This window comes from Schistocerca gregaria, chromosome X, assembly GCF_023897955.1.
Source record: "Schistocerca gregaria isolate iqSchGreg1 chromosome X, iqSchGreg1.2, whole genome shotgun sequence".
Lineage (NCBI taxonomy): Eukaryota > Metazoa > Arthropoda > Insecta > Orthoptera > Acrididae > Schistocerca > Schistocerca gregaria.
The window spans coordinates 599,909,643-599,935,067 of NC_064931.1; the positions used below are offsets into that span (position 1 = coordinate 599,909,643).

General features: G+C 39.8%; 1 protein-coding gene across 1 annotated transcript in view; it reads left to right on the forward strand.

Moving 5' to 3' along the window:
- The window catches only part of LOC126297996 (KN motif and ankyrin repeat domain-containing protein 3), a 381,284-nt gene that overhangs the window by 170,879 nt on the left and 184,980 nt on the right, over positions 1-25,425 (forward strand). The window contains exon 4 of the mRNA XM_049989312.1: positions 19,678-19,801. Coding sequence (XP_049845269.1) covers positions 19,678-19,801 — 124 coding nt within the window. The remainder of the gene's footprint in view (positions 1-19,677; positions 19,802-25,425) is intronic.

Sequence of the window (25,425 nt, forward strand, 5' to 3'; positions counted from 1 at the left end):
ACCCTCCACTATTTGGAGCAGGTAAGTGACGTCGTCAGCATCTGCTGGACTGTCCACAGGCTCCCCGTTTCGCGGCGTCAGGACACAATGTCGAAAGTAACCCACTCTGTGCTGGTTCAGACGCAACTGAGATTCCTTGGGTGCAACAGCTAGCTCTGGCCTGTCGAAAGCTGTGAGTGAAGGATGATGCATGGCGAATGGCATTACTGGTGTATATCGTTGTGCAAACACGAGGTAAGGAATGATTATGTCTCATGAATGTATTGGGTATGTATGACCTGGATACATCAGGTCAGTACCCAACACGCAAAAGGTGAAATAGCGTTACCAGTCTTATGGTTTGGAAACGAGCACCCACTACCGTACTCACCGACTTGATCATGCCTAATGCACCGAGTTCATCCCCTACTAAAAGTATCATTCGAACTTGTCCTGATAATACCAGTGGGTTGGGTAAGGCGTCATGATAAATTAAGGACGAATCCTACTTAAACAAGAGACGATTACAGACCCAAATACGTATATTTTGATAAAAGAAATGAAATTCACACAATTGAACAGGGTAAAAAACCACTGAAATAGGTGGCAAAAATGGCTGAATACGAGATAGTTATTACTGGACCGGGTCAAATTCCTCGGCCAACCAAGTAAAACCACACACGAGTTATCAGAGGACACGTACAAAATGACGAAATAAAACTTGTAATTGAAGGCCAGTGAGAGATACTCTCTAATGACGGCATATGGCAGTAGAATATGACTTATGCGTTAAGATCATGGTTTAGTCATAACCATCACATTAAGAGTTGATGGAGGAAAATGGAATGACTACATTTTGACGATAATGCTTAATTATCCACAATGTATATTAAAAAAAGGGTAGAGTTTCGCGTTGTGGCTCGAGTGAGCCAATCAGTCCCGACTTACAGTCCAATCATTCACTGCCAATGGCGTCATCGGATACGATGTAGAGGGGCATGTTGTCAGCACATCGCTCTCCCTGTCGTTGTCGGTTTTTTGGCCTCGGAATCGCTACTAATCCTTCGAGTAGCTCCTCAGTTGGCCTCACAGGGTGAGAACACACCATGAAAGTCCTCCCAGTAAGGTAAAAGCCGTGACAGTACCGGCAATCGAATCCACGGCCTTGCATGTCAGTCAGCCACACTGACCACTCAGCTATGGAGGGGTGCACAATGTACACTGATGCAAAAAAACGCAAAACCAAAAGGGAATGCACTTGTCTAGGTAACGTACTTATGTGACCACAATTACAAGACAACAGGTTGATGCAAATACGAGATAACCAATTGCAAATATGAAATGCTGCTACACCAACAACCGTTGTAACCGCCAGAATAGTAAATGTAAGCATGCAAACGTCCATGCATTGTGTTGTACAGGTGCCAGACGTCAGTTTGTTGGACGGAGTTCCATGCCTGTTGCACTTGGCCAGTAAGTACAGGGACGGTAAATGCTGGTTGTGGATGACGCTGTGATGTCCCACATGTGCTCGCCTGGAGACAGATCTGGTGATCGAGTAGGCCAAGGCAATATTTCGACACTCCGTAGAGCATGTTGGATTACGACAGCGGTATGTGGGCGAGCGTTATCCTGTTGGAAAACGCCCCCTGGAATGATGATCATGAATGGCAGCACAACAGGTCGAATCAGCAGACTGACTTAAGAGTGCTCCAGCTGTTATACGAAATCGCACCCCAGACCGTAACTCCAGGTGTAGGCCCAGTGTGTCTAGCACGCAGACAAGTTGGTTGCAGGCCCTTAACTAGCCTTCTCCTAACCAACACACGGCTGTCACTGATACCGAGGGAGAATCAGCTTTCATCAGAAAATATAACAGACCTCCACCCTGCCCTCCCATTAGCTCTCGCTTGATACTACTGAAGTCGAAATTGGCGGTGGGTTCGGGTCAGTAGAACGCACGCTACAGGGCGTCTGGCTCGGAGCTGTCCTTGACGTAACCGGTTTGTAACAGTTCGTTGTGTCACTTTGGTACCTGCTGGTGGTCAGATTGCTGCGGCAGGTGCAGTAGGATACACCAGAGCCATGCACCGAACATGGTCTTCCCTTTCGGTAGTGTCACGTGGCTGTCCGTAACCTAGTCTTCTTGCAACCGTACATTCTTGTGACCACCGTTGCCAGCAGTCGCGTATAGTGGCTACAGTCCTGCCAAGTCTTTCTGCAATATCACTGAAGGAACATCCAGCTTCTCTGAGCCCTATTACACGACCTTGTTCAAAATCATTGAGGTGCTGATAATGATGTCTTTGTCGTCTTAAAGGCATTCGTGACTAACATCAGCCACTACGTCCAATCTCAAAGGCAACTAACGCTCACGATCGTTACAGCAGGTATTTAAAGCAAATCTTATTTGTATCTTCATAATGGCGCTATAAGTGCCACTCTTATGCGATGGTCGCGAAATTTGAGTAGATATCATCTTTCAGATGTAGAAATAAGCCTACCAACTTTCGTTTATGCCGCACAACTCCTACTTGTTGTTGCGATTTTTTGCCATCAGTGTATATTAACAATGTATAAAATGTATACACAACAAAATAATCGTACTTCTTGCAAAAACTATTGTTTCTGTCAAAAATTCTGTTACTGTAACTGAAGCTGGTTTACAACTTGCAGCACATGAAGAAAGGGGAGTTGCACATTTAACGCAAGTAGCATTATGTCGACATGGAAGAATAGTGCTCCAATTTTCTCATGGAGCAAATTATAGACAGTCGAGCATTGTCTGAAGCTGTCTTAGTCGCATTGTTTTCTGATGCTGCTTTCATGATAACAGCATTGTCAGCTTTAAGATGATTTGATGGAAGTTTAATATTAGCAGCATGCTATGCAGTAATTATTGCGTCTTTGTTCTGACCGTTTAAGTTACAAAATATGAACCTATAACAAGAATCATAGACTAATATTAGAAAAACAACACAGTATGTTCAACCCACAAGTTATAATTTTTTTCCAAACTTTCACCCCTCCAACACGATAGAAACACACGGTTTAATCTCAGTTACCAATGTAAAAGAATCAAGGTTTGTTTAGCTTGTCAGGACGTTGCATAAAGCTAACGACCACCCATCGAAGGATGCCAGCTTTGTATCGTATTTTGTACATTTAGAATGAACTAACTAAATGTCTTGCGCTGAAGTGCACAATGGTATACATTCAGGAGATGAATGCAGGCGTATTTGGGTTCTTTTCAGGTTAAAAGTATCTTACAAAAACAGTTTGAGACGTAACATTTGACTCATCATAGACCCGTTTTCACAGGTGCACCTCCCCAACACCCCAGAGATCCATTGCATTAGAGAGAGATTTGCTTTCGAAGCTTCTTACACACGTGAAAGGTCCTAGACACCGACACTTCCAGTCACGTGATCATCACGTCACTTCTGGTCTTGCATTCTACAGTTGCTTGTACATGTTATCCAGTTGTCCAGTTGTTAGCATGTAGCCCAGTTGCGCTGTTTTTATATATATATATATATATATATATATATATATATATATATATATATATATATATATATATATATAATGTGTGTGTGTCAGTTTAGCGTGAAGAGGCCCCTGACCCTACCTCCGAACACTGTTCCGGACGTAACACTGGTGGATCAACCCCCAGACGCTATCCTGAATCTAATGTTGATGTATCCACCTTCAAACCCCGCCCCACATGTAGCGTGGATGGACCAACCTCTGAACCGTAACTCAGACGTAATGTGGGAGGATCCATGTCTGAACCCTGTCATGGACCTATCCTGGACCATGGAAGCCATCGTGACGAGAAAACACACAAACACATACAAAACAGTGCAAATAAGTTAGGTGTTTACAGTTGGATTACATCTACAAGCAAATAAAGCGATGTCATGCTCACATGACAGTGTCACCATCTTGGTTCTTTAGAATATATAAGAAGCTTCGAAAGCAAGTCTCTCCCTAACGTATTAGATGTATGGGATTGTTAGGGACGCGTACCTGTGAAAGTGGGTCTGTTGAGTCAAGTATTACGCCTCTAGTTGTTTTTTGTATGACACTTGTAGAATGGAAATACATCTGCATTAATGTCCTGAATCAGTACCATTGTGTAGTACAACGCATGATGTGAAAGAGATGTAGTTAGCTCACAATAAGTATAGAACAAGAATGTGAGGATGGCGTCCTTCCACGGTTGGTCATTAGCTATTAAGCAACGTCCTGACAAAGTAAAGAAAGCTGGATTTTTTTTTCACCGATAACGGAATCAAATTGTGTGATTCTATTGTGATGGAGGGTTGAAAGGTTCTGAAGAAATGCACAGTCTAAGGGCTGAACATACTATGTGGTTTTCCAAATATTTGCTTGTAGATTAAACTGTCAGAACGAAGATGCAGTAACTGCTGCAGAGAATGCAGCTAATATTAAAGTTCCATGACACCACCTTAAAACTGACAAAGTTGTTATCCTGAAAACAGCATCAGAAAAGCATACGACTGTGAGAGCCTTCGACATGCTTGACTGAGTAAAATTTGTTCCAGAAGGATATTCCTTCCATGCTGACATATTGCTCCTTGCATTAAATGTGCTGTGTGTTGGAAACGTGTAAGAACATTTTTGACGAAAACAACAATTTTTAAGAAATACTATTATTTACTGACAATGACACCATTTGTCAACATAGGCAGTTTTCGATGAGGTTAAAAACACCATTTTATGCCTTACGGAGTACTATTGTCAAGACCTGCTGTATCATTTGTTAACAAACGCTTTGAGACGGGATAATAGGAGTAAAATTCGTTTGGGGGGATGGAGCCTCCCCAAAAAATTAAGAAAATCATTAGTTATATTATGCTTTGCAGAATCACAAAATTATGTTGGAATTTTTTATTTTCCTTGTTTAACGAGTTACGTTTTAAGATACATTCAGTAATGAGTTAAAACAAATAATTATTATAGTAGTAAGCAGGTTAACTGAAAACGAGTGGTGTGAATCATCATAGTGTTACGATGCTGTGGGCACACTTACAATTTGTCCCGGTGCGCGAACCTTTGGGTAAAGCCTGGCTCCGGCGGGCCAGCGCTGCGGCCGCGGCGCCATCAAAAGGACTGGAGCAGAAGCGCTGGAACCCTCCACCTCACGTCGCCGTAACGCTTCGATGCATTACGACGCCGCGGCTGTATAAAGCCCACCCTGCTGTTGCAGTCATTCAGTGTGGATAGTTTCGTTCAGTGCGTGCTGCAGACGTGTTTAGCGTTCCGACTTTAGTGTCTAATGGACTATTTTATATGACTATATTTTATTCGTTTACTTTAGTCTCTTAGTGAATTGTGAATAAATTCATTACCAAAGAGGCGCACTTGGAGGTTGATGATAATGCAAGTCAACCTCCAACAAATATTGTGTCCTCAATTGCTTCGTCGTCTTCAGGCGAGAACCGTTCACAGCCAAAACCTGGACAATCCGATAAAGGGAGATCATTTCAGGTCTTGGTTGATCAAATATACATGGCTAGAATATGAAGCATTTACCGAAAAAGTTTTTGCAAAACCTACAAAGAGGCAGATGCTAAAAATCTATTACAATTTTCTTCAAACAAAAAAAAAAAGGATGCATTTACTTTCGTAGGGTTTTCTAAGCGGAAAAAGGCTTTGGAAAAACTCCGTCTTAATGAAAATACGTTTACGCATAAAGAAGGTGTTCTGAAACTAAATTCTATCACTAACGGAAGTGTGGCCTCCCAACTGAATGAGCAGTCAGATAGTGATATGAAGAAAGGCCGTTTAGCTCTTGCGACAATTTTTACTACGGTGCAATTTCTATGCCGACAAGGACTAGCAATTAGAGGGTACGAAGATGTAAACTCAAATTTTTTTTCAATTGTTGGAACTCCGAAAGAATGACATACCTGAGTTTAAAGATTGGTTAGGGCGTTCGGGGTATAAGTGGACGTCTCACAATATTCAGACCGAGATCATTGATCTACTAGGAAAGTCTGTGTTGAGAAAGGTATTGGCTTCAGTCAAGAAGACTGAACAGTTTTCTTTCATGGTTGACGAAACAAGTGATTCTTTGATTCACGAATAAGTGTCATTTTGTATTCGTACTATCGATGATTCCTTAATCATCAACGAATACTTTATTGACTTATACGAGACCCTCAGCACTGAATCACAAACTCTGTTTAGTATTTTAAAAGACGCTTTTGCTCGTCTTGATTTGTCAATGGATAACTTAAGATGACAGTGCTATGACGGTGCCTCGAGTATGAGAGGTAAGTTCAAAGGACTAAAAAAGTTAGTTTTGGATATACAACCAAAACCACGTTATGTGCATTGCAGTAGTCACAGTTTAGACTTGGTAGTTGTAGACATTCTCCGCCATCTTACGTCTATGAGGGATATTATGGCTTTAGCCAGTTACTTAATAAACACCGTAAGGGAATCCAAAACAAAAGGATGAGACTTTTCAGAAGTATACGCTGTGAGAGCGCCAATGACCAAGCTGGTCTACGACCCCTTTGCCCTTGAGAATATTGAAAAATTATGAAGAACTTCTAGAGTTTTTTGAAATATTTTCTGCTGAGGACAAAACAGAGGCAGGTTACAAATGTGCTGGCTACCTTGAGTCAATTACAATTCAAGACTTATTTCTTTTTCCGTCTTTATTGCCATGCAATGAACCCAGTAGAGGATGTCAATGAAAAAATCTAATGCCCTCATCTAAGTGTAGCTGATCTGGAAAAATATATAAGGGCTTGATTTGTATACTGAATGAAAGGCGTGATAGTTTTGACGTCTTTTGGGAACTGTGTTTAAAAGAAAAACATTCAAAAGTTGATGATGCTTCGCTTCCTCGGAATCTAAGTATACCAAAGAAGTGTGAAAACAACGAATCCATCTCACCGCACACTTTCGAAACCCCAAAGGAATATTACAAAGCTATTTACATTGAAGTCGCCGGTCACGGTGTCCAAGTTGTTTTTCAAAATTTGCCCGATAGCTTTGTTTTACAAAATCATTTATATTCCATCGCTGCATTTCTTGTATTCCATCGTTGCTTTTATTGACAATATTTGCCACATATACAGTAAAAATGGTGAGGGTTATTAACACAATACTTTTGTGAAGAACTCATACTTCCTGTGACAAAACCTCTCAGATCTGACAGTTGCATCAAGTAACTGACGCAGTATTACATTTGTAGAAAAACTGTAACGAATAAGTAACGCAAGAAGCTTATGTGCACAAAATAATAACGACTAAATGGTAGCTGTGAAATGGCTCTCTGTGAGAAGCAGAGATAGTTAAAGTGATTTGCCAAAAGCGCATGAGGTGCCATCTGTCAGATTCTTGTCATAGTTACCAAACAATGGCACTAGGCCATTTTGAGTCACAGGCCATATTGAGTACAGTTACGTTACTGCGAAAAAGACACGTTACTGGGGGTAGAGTGGTAAAAAAACGTGTATTTCTTATAGAAAGGTTTATCATGAGAACCAGAGTCTATTCAAATAAAATAATTTATATTCTGAGTACTTAATCATCATATGTATCTAAATAGACGCCTTTATGTTATGCTGCAGAAATTTTTTTATTATTTTTTCTTCCGTTGTGTGATCATAGCCTCTGTGAGAAGCTGCACTTTAAAATAACCACATAGTACGATAGTGGCGTTTTAAGAATAATCGTACAGTTTACTCGAACACCTGTTCTCTATACTATCGAGTCTGATGGATTACTAATTATTCTCCGTGCTGTAATGCCGTTGTTAATACACATCGATAACTCGAATGTCACACTAGACTAATCTGGGCTTGCACTATCGAAAGGGCATGTAAAAGTAATTTTGTTCGTAATGGAAAACTAAACATCGCTTTCCGCCAACACTTGGTGTTGCATGAAAGACATGATGAACGGTATTTTTTTGGTCGATTCCGACTATAACCTGCAAAACAGAGATTTCTAACACACACTGTAACAGTAAAGATAACTTCATATGACTCTTAGGAGTGACACACAGGATACTAAGAGGCAACTGAAGGGAGAGTCATTTGCCTTAATTTTGAAATCAGTTACTGGTTGGTGCATTCATCGACAATCGCTCTGTAGGAATGAGAGCAAAATACTACAATTGGCAAACCGTAACAGGACGTGAATTTTGTGAACATTGTAAGTCATATACCTCAGGTAACCTATAAAGGGATTCTGTCACATAGAAACAATGATGTATTCGGTGTAAATGGTATACCAACGCCCTGTTAAGGTACTGGAATGGATGATGTCTGTATTATGCATCTGTGGGTTAGCATATACAATTTAGCCAACTGTTATTGCGTTTTAAGATAAAGTGGTAGAATATTGCTCTGCAGCTCAAAATTGTGTGTGGTAGGTGCTCTATGATATCTATTTTTTCAATACGTATTGGATGTTAGGTATGTTGAGAAAAGATAAGTTTTGAAAAGAAGTACACAAGAATGTAATCAAAGCCATCATTACTCACTGAATTGGAATAATATGTACCGAAGTATCTCGTAAAGGCTTGGCCGGAGGGCTAGACGGCAGCAAGGCATCTCGCTTATCTGACCCTGGGCTTTGGGGGGCGGGGTTAGAGAGCCAGAGAAGACAATGCAAGGTTTGTGCTCTTAATGTGTTTATCTACGTGCAGTGCCAGTCACAGGCTTCGAGTTGCACTTCAGTCAACAGTGAGATTGAGGCGACAGAATGTGCTGGCTACGGCCTACGTTTTGGCACCCGTCCGCGTGTACCTTGAATACATTGCTGGAGTGGGCTTTCGGGAGAGGCTCTGCTGAATTTTTTTGTTTGTTTTAGATGAAGATGTAATTTATATGAAACAGAGGACAGGGAAAGAAATAGTGCGAAACTCGTGACTTCCAGTCGCACAGGGCATTGTAGTAATGGAATGACGGAAGCTGAAAATTTTTGCCGAATCAAGACCCGAAGTCGGATGTGTGGATCCACTAGAACATTTGCCGTAGCCGTTTCGGCCATACAGACACACTTTCCTTCCGGCCGAAAGTCTCAGCATATCACACGCTCAAATGCAGCGTCCCTCTTCCATTGACCCCCTACTCCCAAATTACTGATTCTCGTTGGAGTTCGGACGATATTAGTGCATCCGCATTGAAACAATCGTTAAGGAGCTGTCTTACTCTTGCAGATATGTGTAGATCTCATATATACATTGAAGTTGTAATTGTTGTCCAGCTGCCTATCTCTGTGGTAGCGGTACAATTGTGGATAGTGTACTTTAGCTATGTCTTGTGCACAACCTGTACACGCCTGAAGAAACACTGCCACTCGAATTTTCCACTGTTATGTACAGCTCTGTTACAATCTAGCGTCGGAGTCCTCTGAGGTAGCGTGATAGTGACTTATCTCGTCGCTCTACTGAGTTCGTAATCACTGTGCAGACATCCCTGCTTATATTTTGCGTGGTTTCCCAAAATCGAGTAACGCGATTGCCTGGTTGCTGCCTTTGAAAAGAACACAGCCGATTTTGTTACGCATCTTTGTTCAGTCCGAGCTTCTGCCCTAATCTTCCCCCTCCCTTTTATTTCGCTCCCTGATCTCCAGGCGACATTGGACAAATTTCCAAGAACAGCAAAACGGAGAATTCGCTGTATTCTTTTTGAGTTGACAAAGCATAGCCACTGTACTGTTGAGCCAAGACTGAATAAACCATGTAGTTTTCGGGAGATAACCGTAGATGAAAGGCATAATTACCACCGCAGCCTCTGTCAAATGAATATCATCATTCAAAACATCTATTCGAAAAACTTTGGGTGACCTCATTTAGTCGAAAATTCGTAACACAAAGCTGCATGCAAAAACACAAGTCGCAGGATGTAGATGGACTGAAGATTCGGGGCAAAGTGTTGCAGAGACGGCGAGCTTCAACAGAAAATCAGAGAACAGAATAAAATAAATCGAGAACAGAGTAGAAGTCCAAGTCTGTTAGTCCTAGATGTCTTCTGAAATACAGAATGAAGGTGTGTTTAGAGTGTAACTTTCTGTCAACTCGAAGTTATTAAAAAGGTTGACGAGCTCGATTACCAGATAGTACTAGTGGTTTCTGCTTGAAACCGCCATTTTATTATTATTATCATTTTTTGAAGCACCAGTGCATTTTGCATGTCATCTCCTATGCTACTGCAAAACAGAGCCATGTAGTGGTACACTGAGCTACTTCTACTAATGTAGTGCATTGCAGCAGTCACAGCGTTCATAGCAGAAAGTCGTCTCGGAGATTGTGCTACGTGATTGTAGGAGATTCTGAAATGCATTTTTTTTTTCACAGTGTTCATACCGAGGAGATTTACAATGCAAGTAAATGTATCTAGAGTTGTTGTAACGTAAATTTAAGTTTCTACTTTTCGAAATGAAACCTCTGGAGCAGAATGTACTTCTCATATATATTTTTTTTAAATTTTAGGTTCGTTTTTGCTTGTTAAAAATGTTCATATGTGTGTGAAATCTTATGGGGCTTAATTGCTGAGGTCATCAGTCCCTAAGCTTATACACTAATTAACCTAAATTATGCTAACGACAAACACACACACCCAGGCCCAAGAGAGGACTCGAACCTCCGCCGGGACCAGCCGCACAGTACATGTGTGGCCGTAGACCGCTCGGCTAATCCCGCGCAGCTTTTTGCTTGTTATTTAGGACTATAGTTTGTTTTAGGCATATTGATTCACGGAAGTTTCGGGATGTGAGACTGTCCAGGAAAAATGCGAAACTGCTTTCACATATATCTCATGAAATGATGGGTGCTTGAAAACTGCATATCTCAGTGGTTCCAAAATGACGCCACATCCATTAGCAAGTGACTGTTTACATTTTGCCAGTTTCTTCCTGTATTCATTGCTTACTAAGAGAATGATGGTTGGTTTTGTGAAAAATTTTAAAACTATATTCACAAATGAAACCACCTCATTAAAATAATTGATTGTTTACTTTTAGACAATTTCGTATTGTATTCGTTTCTTACTATGACGATTATGTGAAAAATTTTAAAATTATTATTTTTTAATTATTGGGACTCAGGTGGTTAAGGTAGAGAATCCCTGTATTCACCGTAAGTTGTTTATGGAAACCACGGAGAACCTGAATCAGTGTGACTGGACACAGGTTTGAATTTCCCTGACTACATTACTGGCCATTAAAATTGCTACACCACGAAGATGACGTGCTACAGACGCGAAATTTAACCGACAGGAAGAAGATGCTGTGACATGCAAATGATTATCTTTTCAGCGCATTCACACAAGGCTGGCGCCGATGGCGACACCTACAACGTGCTGACATGAGGAAAGTTTCCAGCCGATTTCTCATACACAAACAGCAGTTGACCGGAATTGCCTGGTGAAACGTTGTTGTGATGCCTCTTGTAAGGAGGAGAAATGAGTACCATCAAGTTTCCGACTTTGATAAAGGTCGGATTGTAGCCTATTGCGATTGAGGTTTATCGTATCGCGTCATTGCTGCTCGCTTTGGTCGAGTTCCAATGACTGTTAGCAGAATATGGAATCGGTGGGTTTATGAGGGTAATACGGAACGCCGTGCTGGATCCCAACGGCCTCGTATCACAAGCAGTCGAGATGACAGGCATCTTATCCGCATGGCTGTAACGGATCGTGCAGCCACGTCTCGATCCCTGAGACAACAGATGGGGACTTTTGCAAGACAACAACCACCTGCACGAACAGTTCGACGACGTTTGCAGCAGCATGGACTATCAGCTCGGAGACCATGGCTGCAGTTACCCTTGACGCTGCATCACAGTCAGGACCACCTGCGATGGTATACTCAACGACGAACCTGGGTGCGCGAACGGCAAAACGTCATTTCTTCGGACGAATCCAGGTTCTGTTTACAGCATCATGATGGTCGCATCCGTGTTTGGCGATATCGCGGTGAACGCACATTGGAAGTGTGTATTCGTCATCGCTATACTGGCGTATGACCCGGCTTAATGGTATGGGGTGCCATTGGTTACACGTCTCGGTCACCTCTTGTTCACATTGACGGCACTTTGAACAGTAGACATTACATTTCAGATGTATTACGATACGTGGCTCTACCCTTCATTCGATCCCTGCGAAACCCTACATTTCAGCAGGATAATGCACGACCGCATGTTGCAGGTCCTGTACGGGCCTTTCTGGATACAGAAAATGTTCGACTGCTGCCCTGGCCAGCACATTCTCCAGATGTCTCACCAATTGATAACTTCTGCTCAATGGTGGCCGAGCATCTGGCTCGTCACAATACGCCAGTCTACTCTTGATGAACTGTGGTATCGTGTTGGAGCTGCATGGGCAGCTGTACCTGTACACGCCATCCAAGCTCTGTTTGACTTAATGCCCAGGCGTAACAAGGCCGTTATTACGGCCAGAGATGGTTGTTCTGGGTACTGATTTCTCAGGATCTATGCACCCAAATTGCTTGAGAATGTAATCACATGTCAGTTCTAGTATAATATATTTGTCCAATCGATACCCATTTATCATTTACATTTCTTGTTGGTGTAGCAATTTTAATGGCTAGTAGTGTAGATTATGAGCGCAGCGCTCCAAAGTCTGATTGGAAGACGTCCTTATCGTGAACAGAGCACAAATGCATCACATACGAACGACACATGCCGAATGAGAGAAGGGCTATGCATTATGCAGGGTGAGTCAGCTAACGAGGGGACCATAAGGCAAACGAATACTTGTATTTTTTAATATGCGAAGTTCAGAAGTCAAATATCAGTCGGCCGAAGCAGGTTCAGCGATGGTCTTCCCTCTCGGTAGAGCCGTTTAGGGCCTGCTCTTCTTCCGACCATACATTCTCGTGACCACCACAGCATGAAATCATGTACAGTGGCTACGTTGATGTCAAGTTTCTCTGATATATCGCAGAAGGATCATCCAGCTTCTCGTTACCCTATTACACCATCTCGTTCAAACTCAGTGAGGTGTTGATAATGGCGTCTTTGTAGCCTTAAAGGCATCAACTCACCACGTCCAATCCCAAAGGTAAGTGACGCTCACGACCGTTATAGTGTGTATTTAAAGCAAACCTGATTTGCATCCTCATAGTGGCAGCAATTACGCGACTGCCGCGAAATTTGAATCGACATCATCTTTCAGATGTAGAAATATACCTAGCAATAACTGTTTTTTGATGCTGCGATTATTTTCCGTATGTGTAATTTCAATTAAAACTGGATTTCTGTGTGTGATATGTAATTAGAAATAAGAAGATGTGCGTTTTTCATTAAACGAGAACTAGATATGTGTCGATTAACATCTATTTCATGAACTTTATATTTAGGTGGTGTATTTATTCGAACTAAATGGAGAAACCGAAAAGAAAATGAAGACCGAAACGAGGCTCGAACCACCAATTACCAAACTCCTGTACTACCGATTATTTTCCGTTTTCATGTATTTTACGCTTTACTGGAATGTCCACAGAAAATAAATACCTGTTTAAAAATTTGCATCGGCCATGAATCGAACCTGGGCCACCCACGTAGCAGACGATCTCTCTACCACAAAGCCACCTGGCCTGTTGAAGAAGTCATCTATGGATTGAGGAATTAAAGACGCTCGGAAAAGTTCGAAGTCCATTTTATCGAGAATTTTTTAGAGTTGTATCGAATTGCACTGAACTTCACGAACGATAAATATGAAAAAAATACAAAAATCGATTGTCGTGTTGTCTCCTTGTAAGACAGGCCACCCCAAATATACCAGAACGAGTAAATATATGAAGGAGTGGTTTTAGTTAAGTTATAGTTGGCAGTGTAGCGAATTTTCTGACGCATGCAAGTGTTTTTTAACGTTTATAGCTGCTGAATTAAAGATGACAGCAGCTTCGTTTCAACGCACTGTAAACGTTTTTCTATGGTTTGGGGAGAGCCTTAGAATAGGAATCCAGTGACGTAACGTGTGTCGAATTTCATCAAATAATAACAAGATAACAGCGCCTCAAATCACTGTCCCACTAGCAGGAGAGCAGATACAACAAACCTCTGTCCAAATACAAACACGTGACTCACGTGGTGGGCATGAAACGCATCTGTTCGTACTCTGCTGTCGTAGCGATCAAAAATTTGCTTATGAAGCTATTCAGACTTTCTCAATGCATATAACAGTAGAAGAAGTGGATGTGGTTTTCGTTTATGGCGTATGCGACCGAAGTGCTACAGCAGCGATGGGACTGTATGCTGAAAGACATCTGGATCATGCCAAGCCCTGACGGTCTATCATTCGAAAAACTATAAAATAAAATTCAAGGAACAGGACCGCAAAAGAGAACAGCAAATGACGAGAAAAATGTTTTTAACATATTTGCAGCGCTAAAACATTACCCATGTGTCACTATGAGGCAGCTTGAATGTGCCAGTGGGATCAGGCCAAGGGAGTGTTCTGCGAATACTACACTCCAACGGCTTTCATCCTTTGCGTACGTCACTCCATCAACGGCATCATGGCAATGACTTTTAAAGTTGGTTACAGTTACAGTTCACCGAAACGTGTCTGCGAAAAGCGTAAATTGATGTAGCGTTTTTATGGAAGATTTTGTTTACGGATGTAATCTCGTTTACAAACTTCGTAACCGCACTACTTCTCAGTTCAGAATCCACTCCAAATTTCGTGCAGAAGTCGGTCAACGTGTGATGCAGGCTTTTCATTAATCGCAGTATTTGTGACCATTTTATCGATTGGTGTCCAAACAGCGACGTATCTGGAACTCTTAACAGATATGCTAACGCAATTTTGTTTTTGAAGACATTTCACGAGACATAAGGCAATTAGAGTAATATCGACGTGACGGATGTTCCACTCATTCTGAGCAGATAATTACAAGCCTTACTCAAGGTCATCATTTTGTCCCACTTGATATGACAGTCATAACAATAAACCCACGAACCGTACCTGATATACATGTTTGCTTGTATTTGGTACAGTAGAATACTAGTTAGCGGCGCTGTCGTTTTATTGCTGCTTGATGAAATTCCACACATGCTACCTAGTTTTGGTCCTCTTTGAAGGCTCTTTCCGTTGCCACAAAAAAAGTATATAGTTCTATCCTTGGTTACATGTTTGAGTGGACCGAAAACCAAACTCCCTCAAAATTACATAATGGAATCCTGGCTGAATTTTCATAGCCAAGCAAAGAGTTACAAATGGACAAATGAGGACTCAAATTTACCAACATGAGATCTTCTTTCGTAAAGAAAGATTTATTTGCTTGAAATTAATGAAGGTAGTTAAGAAAAACTTAATTAGTGATTTGAGGGAATATGTTTGACTGAATTTTCGTAGCCAAAACGAGGAGTGAAAGTGGACAAAGTGGGTATGAAGCAGCCCATCATAGGACTTAATTTATAAAAAAAAAAATCTGCTTGAAAGTGATCAAAGCGACTATGAAAAACTTAATTAATGATCCGAACCAAATCTGTGGGAAAATTACTCAATGGAGAAAGGAATTTTGTCCGAATTTTCATAGTCAAACGGAGGGTGCGATATGGACAGATGCTATATTAAGCTGACCAGCGTGGGGTCTAATTTTTCAAAAAAATGGTTTACCTGCTTGAAATTAATAAGAGCAATAAAAAGAAAGTTAACTACTGATTAGAGAGAAAGATTTTTCCCGAATTTTCTGGGCCAAAAGCAGAGCGGGAAATGGACAACTGTGTTGTAAATTGACCAGCGTGAGGTCTAGTTTTGTAAAAAAAAAAAAAAAAAAAGCTGTCGAATTTTTATGAAATAATTTATCTAATATTAATAGATTAGAGAAACATTTGTCGCACCATTGAGTGACGCTCGAAATATTGTACAGCAAATAAGGTGTCGAGTGAGAATTTGTTCTACCAGACAGATATCTCCCAATATTCTTTAGAATCCTAAGTTAAACAGTGAATTTTAAACTCTCAGTCGGTACCTCAAATGCTGTACATAGTTAAGCATTATTCAAAAGATGCAACAAATGTTTATCTAATCTGATTATTTCCTACTTTTAGGAGAATCAATTCACAAAATTTTTGACGGTTTTATAGTTTTCGGCAGCTATAAACTGTAAAACTTATTTGCATATTTCAAAAACATCGCCACATTCTCTTTTAAAACTTAGCAGAAACCTCACGTCGGTATGTTTAACTTTTCTACGCATACTTTGGGTAACCTGTCTTAGTTGCCTAACTCTCTATACTTCATAGCCTAAGTGAAGCGACTGAATTTGTTTTCGATTCAATTAAGAACGTGTTCCATCACGTGGGTCTGCACCTGTAACTAAAGGGTAGGCCGAATGTAGAAAGCTAGGAGGAGGAGGTGACGTAGAACTCTCGGTACTGGAGTTAAAAGTGGTTTTACTATAGCACAACACAACAACTTGAATACATAAATTGTAACTTAACTCGTATTCAATGACGTTTGTGATTATGAAATACAATTACATGTGGTTATAAAAACAGTAATTACCTCCTTTCGTAAGGCCCGTATTGACTGATATACAGTGACACATACAATAGCGAAAAAGTTTATCTATTGTGTGACGCTTCTCACTGTGTCTGTGAAGTCTTGTGCGTAGACTCAAGGCGACAATACTCATATCTTCGTCTCCTGTCTGCACGATTATACCAAACAATGGCACTGGGAAGTGGGATAGCTAGTATCACAAGCTGCAGAGTAAATCTCTGTAAAAGAACATATTTCAATCATCTGAAGACTAATTGTTATACAGTCGAAACTGGTTATGATTTTTACAGCACAACCGGAAAATAAATCTGACTGGTTGCAGTTATCATGATCATACAAAAGGCACTCTATACTCACAATACTGAACTCAATTTTCACATCGTATATTTTTTAACTCGTAATAATGTGTTAATATACTGTCATGGAAATAATATTATCTGTAGATGGCTGCCGTGACAAACGAAACAGTTAATGAAGTGCAATAATTGGGATATTGCAGACTGGCTATGCAGTTATTATAGTTGTAACGGTTTAAGATCCTCAAGGGGAAATTCTCAGCGGGTTGTGAGAAACCTAGATTTATTTTTGAGCTACCATATAGGTGTGATGAAAGAGTTAACATTTTGTTGAGTTTTCCGTACGTCTTAAAATATTCCGACAGAAAAAAGGTCCAGAAGCGTTATTCGGCTGTTGCAATATGATTTCGGTTGTAAAATTTTCACGTTTTATAGATTAAGAAAAGAAAATTCTAAATGATAACTTTTCCATAAGTAGTGTTTAAGCTGATAACGTTGATGTTGACACCCATGATAGAGAACTATTAAAAATGCTTACTGTGGCACCAAACATATCTTAGACATAGCTGTGCAATACTGTAAGGATTATTAATGATCTCAGTACGTGGAATTTTAAGAATTAGTTAAAATGAAATAGGCTGGGATGAAGTAAATCAAGAAAACGATGCTAATGTGAAATTTAATATGTTTAATAATACACTTTTGTACTGACAGAAGCTTTCCTAAAATTGTTCAGAAATTTGATTCAAAAGCATAATATGTAAACAAAAAAGTGAAACTTATATAATTTCTAGAACGGCTAAAGATATTTTGTTATTATCCTTCTATAAAATTACTATAAAATCACAAATTATTTATACTAATAATAGAGTTGAATAAATCTAAAATACAGTGAAATGAGACCCACAGCTACCAGCCATTGCACAAAATAGCATTTCGGTTAAACAAAATGGCTACACTTTGATCCATATTTCAGAAATTACAAGATTTTTTTAAATTCTGCAGTAGAAGTGGACTCAAGTAATTCAGAATAAGAAGCAAGAAAACATTGAAAATATCAATCTGTAAAAATTCAGCAACTAGAAGCAGCCACCAGCGTACTTTACAAAAATCAATTGAATTATAAAAATTCTCAAAATGTTGAGCTGAACACAATTATAAGGGGTTTGTCTAGCTTATTAGTCATGTCTTTCACTATATTTTTCCAGAGAATATGCCACTTACACATCTCTTTGTAAGACAAATGTCAATAAAATTCTGAATAAGGTTCCATTAATGTCTTTACTAATTTCCTTTTCTAAAATCATTCGAGAAACTAATGTTCTCAGGATGCCTGTTACATTTAAGTAGAAGTAATTATTGTACTTCTACATTAAAGTTTGGGTTCCAATAGCGTTTCTCTATTGTGAACACCATTTATACGTTTATTCGAAAGGTGTTACAAAACTTAAAAAAAGAAAATATCTCAATTTGTTACTTCTTGTTATTTTCCATATCGTTAGATTATGCAGCCCACAGTTCTTTCTAATAAAAGTTTAAACTACAAGGAATTAATAGTATTACAAACAACTCTTTTGAGTCAAACTTAACAAAAAGAATGCAAACAATGATACTGAACAACTTACTAATGCTGGAAGGAGAAAAAAAAATTATGATGAGGTAAAGACTGACGAATGGCGTCTAGCAAGTTTCGATTTTGTGCAGCTCATCCAACTTATATACATTCATATGATTTATGACTTTGTGTGGGAGTAATAGATTTTTAGAAATCTTCTGACTCAGTTTCAACAAAATCCTTAATAGTGGTCATAGAGAAACAAGTACCGATTAAGCCTATCAGTATTCTGAAAAGTACATACTCTAATGCTGAAGTGTCCAATAGACTTCAGGAAGATAGCGAGAAATTCAGAACTGAAACAGGAGGCGGACAAGGAGTGTTTACATCATCAAAAGTACTGTCAACAGTTCTAGAAAAAGTTTTTCAGATCCTTAAACTGTGAAGAAACACTGGCATTTATAATAACAGAACATACGTGAACCAGCATGATTTAGCAGTTGAGTTTGCGCTGTTTGCCATTCGTGTGCATAAATTTCAGCAAGGAATGACATACTTTATGAAGAATGTTTGAGAGTAGGCGTAAAAATCAATTATAAGAAGATAAAAGTAACTGAACCAATATATGAAAGAGAACATGAGAGAAAGAAACAATGAAGACATACGACCAGTTGATGAACTTTTGTATTTATGGCAGATGAAGACATCCACTGGATGGACAGCACAAGAATCAAGCAGAAGCGTAAATATGATACGAAGTGCTTTTGGTAAAATAAATAGGGTTTTCCAAAAGAATCTTTTGATGTGTCTGAAGAGGAAAGTTTACAATCGGTAACAGTTTTGACGTATTGTCGTGAGACAAGAGTTTGAATGTAAAAACCAACGCTTAGCAAGGAATGGAAAGATTCAGGTTGAGAATCACTAGGAGAGACGGAGAAAACTTAAGTGAACAAAAAGAAGAAAAAAAGAGAGAGAGAGACATGATTATGACTCTCGCTAAAATGAAATGGAGGCAGCCAGGATAAAAGAAGAACGAATGATTGAATGGAACGAAGAGATCTAGTTACGGCGTATGCCACGTAAGTAGAAACGTCATCTAGCTGCTCAGTTACTCATTGAGCCATCGCGTACAGCAAACTCTGAATGTAAACTTTTCAAATCGTGAACTCTAACACTATTTTTAAATACTTTATCTTTGGATATGCTGGAAACGTCCAAATCAGAGTTCCGTTGTACCGGACTTGCTAGTTGCAGTTTGGCGTGGCTAGTGTGCGCAGCGAGAATTGTGTTTGTCAGCCGGTGTGTTATACGCTGTTCGCAGGCAGCCAACAGCGACGACGCGGCGGCGAGCAAGCAGCAGAGCGTTGTAACCGGCGACCTGCAGCACGCCGTCGACCTGTTCGAGGACGCACTGCAGAAGACCAGCAACAGCCACCACGCCACAGGTAATTTACACACGCTCTTTGCGATCCCTTCGTTTGCTCCATTTTGTTACCATCTTCAATGACTCGTTGTACAATTGTAGACCTCAGTGTAAGTCATCTTTGACAGAGTAAATGTAATATAGCAGAAAACGCTAATACTACGTACTGAACATATGATATGATTGTATGGCACTGATGGCCGAGAGCTCCATCTGGGTATGAACGGCCACCGAGTCGCAAATCTTTTCAGTTGCTTGTCGTTGATGATGAAATGATGATGAGGAACACAACAGCCAGTCCCCGAGCAGAGAGGATATCCGATCCCTCCGGGATCGAACTCGAACCCGCTGCATGGAAGTCAGATGCGCTGACCACTCAACTAAGGGGGGGGGGGGGGCGAAGACATACTGAACAGATTTAAAGGGAGACATTGCAGGAACAGTTAAAATTAAGGAATGAATGAGTGACGTAATCTCGAGAGAAATGATGAAATAATCATGATAATGGGATTTTCCGCACCATTTGGTAACAAAAATGTTTGAGTATACAACAGTACAACATATAGTAATTACTTGTTTTTCCAAGCGATATTCGACTTACAAGTCACCATCATGTCTGTCGTCATCAAAGTCGTTATCATGCTGGTTAACTACTTTGGAAAACACTTTGCAGTCGAAAGGTGTGTTCCGCAAACTCACTGAGCGAAAGCCATCTTCGGTATTACCGCTCAGAAATATCGGAAAATGTTAAACATAAGCAGGAGTAAATTTAGTCATATGCTGAACATACACTGAGTGAAGGTCTTGGCTACCGGAGCTAATCTCAGGTCATTCACGTGGCAAAAAACGACGAAAGGTATACCTCTGACGTACATCTGAACCACATTGCGTTGTAGGTTGAAAGTGTACAACAACTAAATCAAAATTTACACTTAACTGAATACTTACTGTGACACTTTAAAAATCTTATTACATGTTTATCGACATAAATATAAATAATCACAAATAACTGTACAGGAGATGAGGTAAAATACCAAAACATTTTAGAGTTCAAAATAGGATTAAAATCAAAATAAAATACCTGCAAAACGTAATAGATCAGTAGGACCGTGTGGAAGTATGGAGGAGTGGGTGAAGGGGAATTCGTTGAACTTGAAAAAGGAGACTGTACTAAGCTGCTGTTGATCGTTTAAAATGATATTAGAGCTGTGTGCCAGAGGTTAATTGATCTCACGCGCTTCCCGCATGTGCAGCTATCGTCATTTGTTTCTAAAGTGAACGATATGAGGTTACGTCCGTCAGTTACGGCCTTCACTCAGTACGTGCTCGTGAGTTAATGCATTTTACAGTTATTCATTGTTTACCTGTAGCATTTTCTAACAAGTCCTGTTTTTTTTTATCAAACTTAGCTTTCGCTCCGAGTGTTTTCGCATCATTCCTTTTGACTGCATTGTCTCTACCAACACGATAACGACATGGACGACGACAGTCAACTGTTTCCTAAAGAGGGCATCAAAAAATGGTTCAAATGGCTCTGAGCACTATGGGACTTAACATCTGAGGTCATCAGTCCCCTAGAACTTAGAACTACTTAAACCTAACTAACCTAAGGACATCACACACATCCATGCCCCAGGCAGGATTCGAACCTGCAACCGTAGCGGTCGCGCGGTTCCAGACTGTAGCGCAGAGGGCATCCAAGTCAAAACTCATGTAACAAATTACGTATTATCATACAGACATACTCGATTTTTCTACTAACTGTTTACAGAAGATTCCATTAACGTAATAATTTCTTCGTATATTTAATGATTACACAGGCCTGCATTTTTTGGTTGTATCATGTTTTTCAATTTTTGATGATTGATTCCTATGTATGTTTGAGCGTTGCATCCTAAAAATGGTCTTAATTTTTTTCCATCGAGTCAGAATCTTTTGCAAACCACACTTTGTCAAAATGTGTTATACATATGGAAAAATATCACATATATAAGACGTCATGACAGATTTAAATACATAGAAAATACTGCCATCTGTCGGTTTCTGATGAAAACAATCGGTGACATCATGACCTGGCAGAGGACAGCACTTTCGTCATAAAACGTGTTGTACATCTCAGATGTCAGTGTTGGCGCACCCGTTCGTACATACCGTCCGTGATCAAAAGTATATATATCAGCGGTTATATGCTAAACAGCAAACATGTAGTGGTCGAAATAGCGTCAAGAGGCTATAAAAAGTCTGCGGATTCCTGTTTTTATATTTGGGTGAGTTAATGGGGTCAAGTCAAAAATGAGATGTAACATCGTTTGTGCAGCAAGTGTATCTCGCGTATTTCGGTGTGGAAGTAGGAGATCAGGACAAAACTTGGGTACCCCACAATGTTTGCTACACGTGTTTTTAACGACTGAGACGTGGTCAAATGGCGAACAACTGGTGACTGTTACTCTTGTTCAACTGGTATTCAAGAATTCAATGTAAAAAAATAAAAAGAATATCGTCTAGCTAAATCTGCCATGTTCTGTCCCTCACGGTCTAAATGTACCAGTGACTATGCAGCCGAGCATTTACCTGAAGTAGTTAGAAATTAAATCAAGTGAAGAAAACAAGGTTAATAAAGAGGAGTGCGAGCCTGGCAAATCTGTACCACAACCATTTACATAAACTGAACTATCTGATTCGCGACTTACAGCTCACCAAAAAGGATTTAGAATTGCTTCGTTCAAGGCTTAAAAATAAAAATTTGCTCGCAGTTGGCTCTTCGTTTTCCTGGCTATGGTACAGAGAAAAAGATTTTATTCCACACTTTTCGGAAGAAGGACACTTCGTATTCTACAATGAGGTGTGTGGACTGGTTAAAGACATGCAACATTCCCGACGAAGGCACTGACTGGAGACTATACATCGATTCATCGAATTGAAGGCAGTTGTCCTGCTTCGTAACGGGAACGAATATGCGTCAATACGCCTAGGGCATTCTGTACACTTAAAAGAGGGGTACGTCAGTTAATAACTTATTCTCCAGAAAATTAAGTACGACCGTCGTAAGTGCGTCATGTGTGGTGACCTGAAAGTAATATGGATGATCCATGGACAGCAAGGCGGATACACAAAGTTTCCTTGTTTTTCATGTGAGTTGGATAGCAGAGACGGGGAAAAAATTGGAAACAGAAGTACGGACGACAAAGAGCTACCTTGGAACATGGAGTAAAAAATGTGTTCCAAAAACCTATCATCGAATAGACGAAAGTTCTCCTTCCACCTCTACGTATTATTAGGCTTGATGAAGCAATTTGTAAAAGCTTTACCAAAAGATGGTAAATGTCTCCAGGACATTTGTAACAAATTTACAGCCTTATCGACCGAAAAACTAAAAGAAGGTGCTTTAAAGGGACATTGTACGTGAAATTAGTTGAAATTTGACATTTTCTGTTTTCTACTCCAAAATGCATTTTGGTCTTTCCTGAACATTTTGGTGTATAATACATTAAAATCAGACGATTGTGAGACCTTCAAATATTTTGAATGTTGACGTGTGACTTTCAAATTTCGTGGCTACACATATACTGCCACAATTGAAGAGTCATATCTTGGGAACTACACAGTCTAGAAGGCTATGAATTGCTTTGTTTTGTGGCTACTGCTACGACCCAGAAGTTGGCATTACGAATAAACAAACCAGTCCTTTGTTTGTGATAGTAGTTTTCATTGAAGGTAGTTGATTATCAGCTATTTTTGTAGTAAGCTAATTTCTATTCTTTTTTATACGTAAATAACATGACTAAGAGTAAAAGTAACTTCAAGAAACGCAAATTTGCAGGTAACAGATATGTGAGACCTGCATTTTCTTTCTTTCATCGAATATCGAACGATGAAAAGCCATGTCATGCTTTGGGTCCATCTTCACCAAACACTTCGTGTAAATTTAGGCAAGCTGAGTTTTCTGGCACCCTGCGTGAATTTACACACAAACATTCTCTTCCTTTGGCGGTAATGGAGGCAATCAAACCCTGTTTACAGAGATTTGGCCAACACTGAGCTTCTAAAGAAGTGTTTACATACGAAGACCCAGAATGTGAAGGAGTCCTTCAATTGTGTTGTGTGGTACCGTATGGCTAAAAATGTATTTGTTGGCCTTATGACTCTAAAGTTTGCAGTGTCTGATGGTGTACTAACTTTTAGTGGTGGGAACTATGAAAGACTTAAGGTTCTGGAGAAGTTAGGAGGTAAGATTTGAACAGAACACAGCTAAAGGATTGCGGGAACTGAATGAGCTTCATGCACGTGAAGCAGAGTTAACTGCTCAGCAAATTACAAAAGAATCAAGAAAGAAAAGGGGGAGTCAAGCACTGGGCTGTTGTGAGACTGAAAAGGACACAGACTATGGGCCAGGGCAATACGAGTGCATAAAAGACGCAGAAATGTAAGTCTCTATTAGAATTTGTAATTAAAACGTTTTAAACGTCAATATCTCTGAACTACATTTTTTGCAATAAATGACCCGCTTTCTAAAGAAGTACTGATGGTAGAGGCATGAAATTTTCACAGTATGCCAAATGTGAGATTCAACATATATAGAACTAGGATAATTAAAATATCCTTAGTTGTTTTGTTTTTAGGTTCATTTATTTACAAAATTCTGTCAAAAAATTCAGTGTTTGAAGAAAAAAAAGAAAACATGCCCCACAATACAGTTTTAGTAATAATTCTAGTTCAGTGTATTTAGAAATGTACAGTCAATAATTTTGGAAAATTATAAGTTGGTGTCTTCAAAAGTTTCCAAGATAATGGGTCACAAAGTTCGATAATTTAGCACTGGCGGCGTAGGACATACACTGTCCCCTTAAGGGTCTAGACTTGAGAAAATTTTGCAAAGATAGAAATTTTGAAAAAGAAATGGAAGATGGTGAAAAAGAAACCTGGGTCACCTTATAGAAGTAGTAACCAAGTTTCTGGGCAGCAAAAAGGATCCGAATTTCAAGTCTACCGCTGAGGCTATGCTGCAGAAGTACTAAAATTTTGGCTGTTCCTTGAGTTTGAAGGTTAATTTCCTACATTGACATTTAGACTGCTTTCCTGAAAATCTGGGTGCTTTTAGTGAAGAGTTGGGTGAGATATTTCATCAGCACACAAAGAAACGGAGAAGCCTTACGAAGGACGATGTAGTACAACAGAGATGACTGACTATTGTTGGACGTTGCACCGAGATGGTCCTAGAAGAGCACATGCACGGACAAGCCTTAAACAGAGCATGCCTGGTTCAAAGAAACGGCGACAGACACAGAGACTATAACTGTGAATTCCTTATCTCCTGTATTCTGTTATATTGTTGTCTATTGTAAGCCGCAAATATGCGATTTGTATGAAAGAAACTGTTTCACTCAGTCATTAAGTCTCATACTTGTGATATTTTTTGACATATTTTTCATGTGGCAGATTTTGAGTTGCAAAAAATTCTAACATGATGGAACGGAAGAAAGATCATCTTATGGTTCAGCGCATCAAGATACATAGCAATCACTCATCAAAATTTACAAAACAGAACCATCGTAGGCTAGTGCTGAGGGCTATGCAGGTTTCTTTCTCTACTGGATCGTCAGTTTTATTCTTGTTGCATTATCTTTTCCATGCTTATTTTCTTACAGT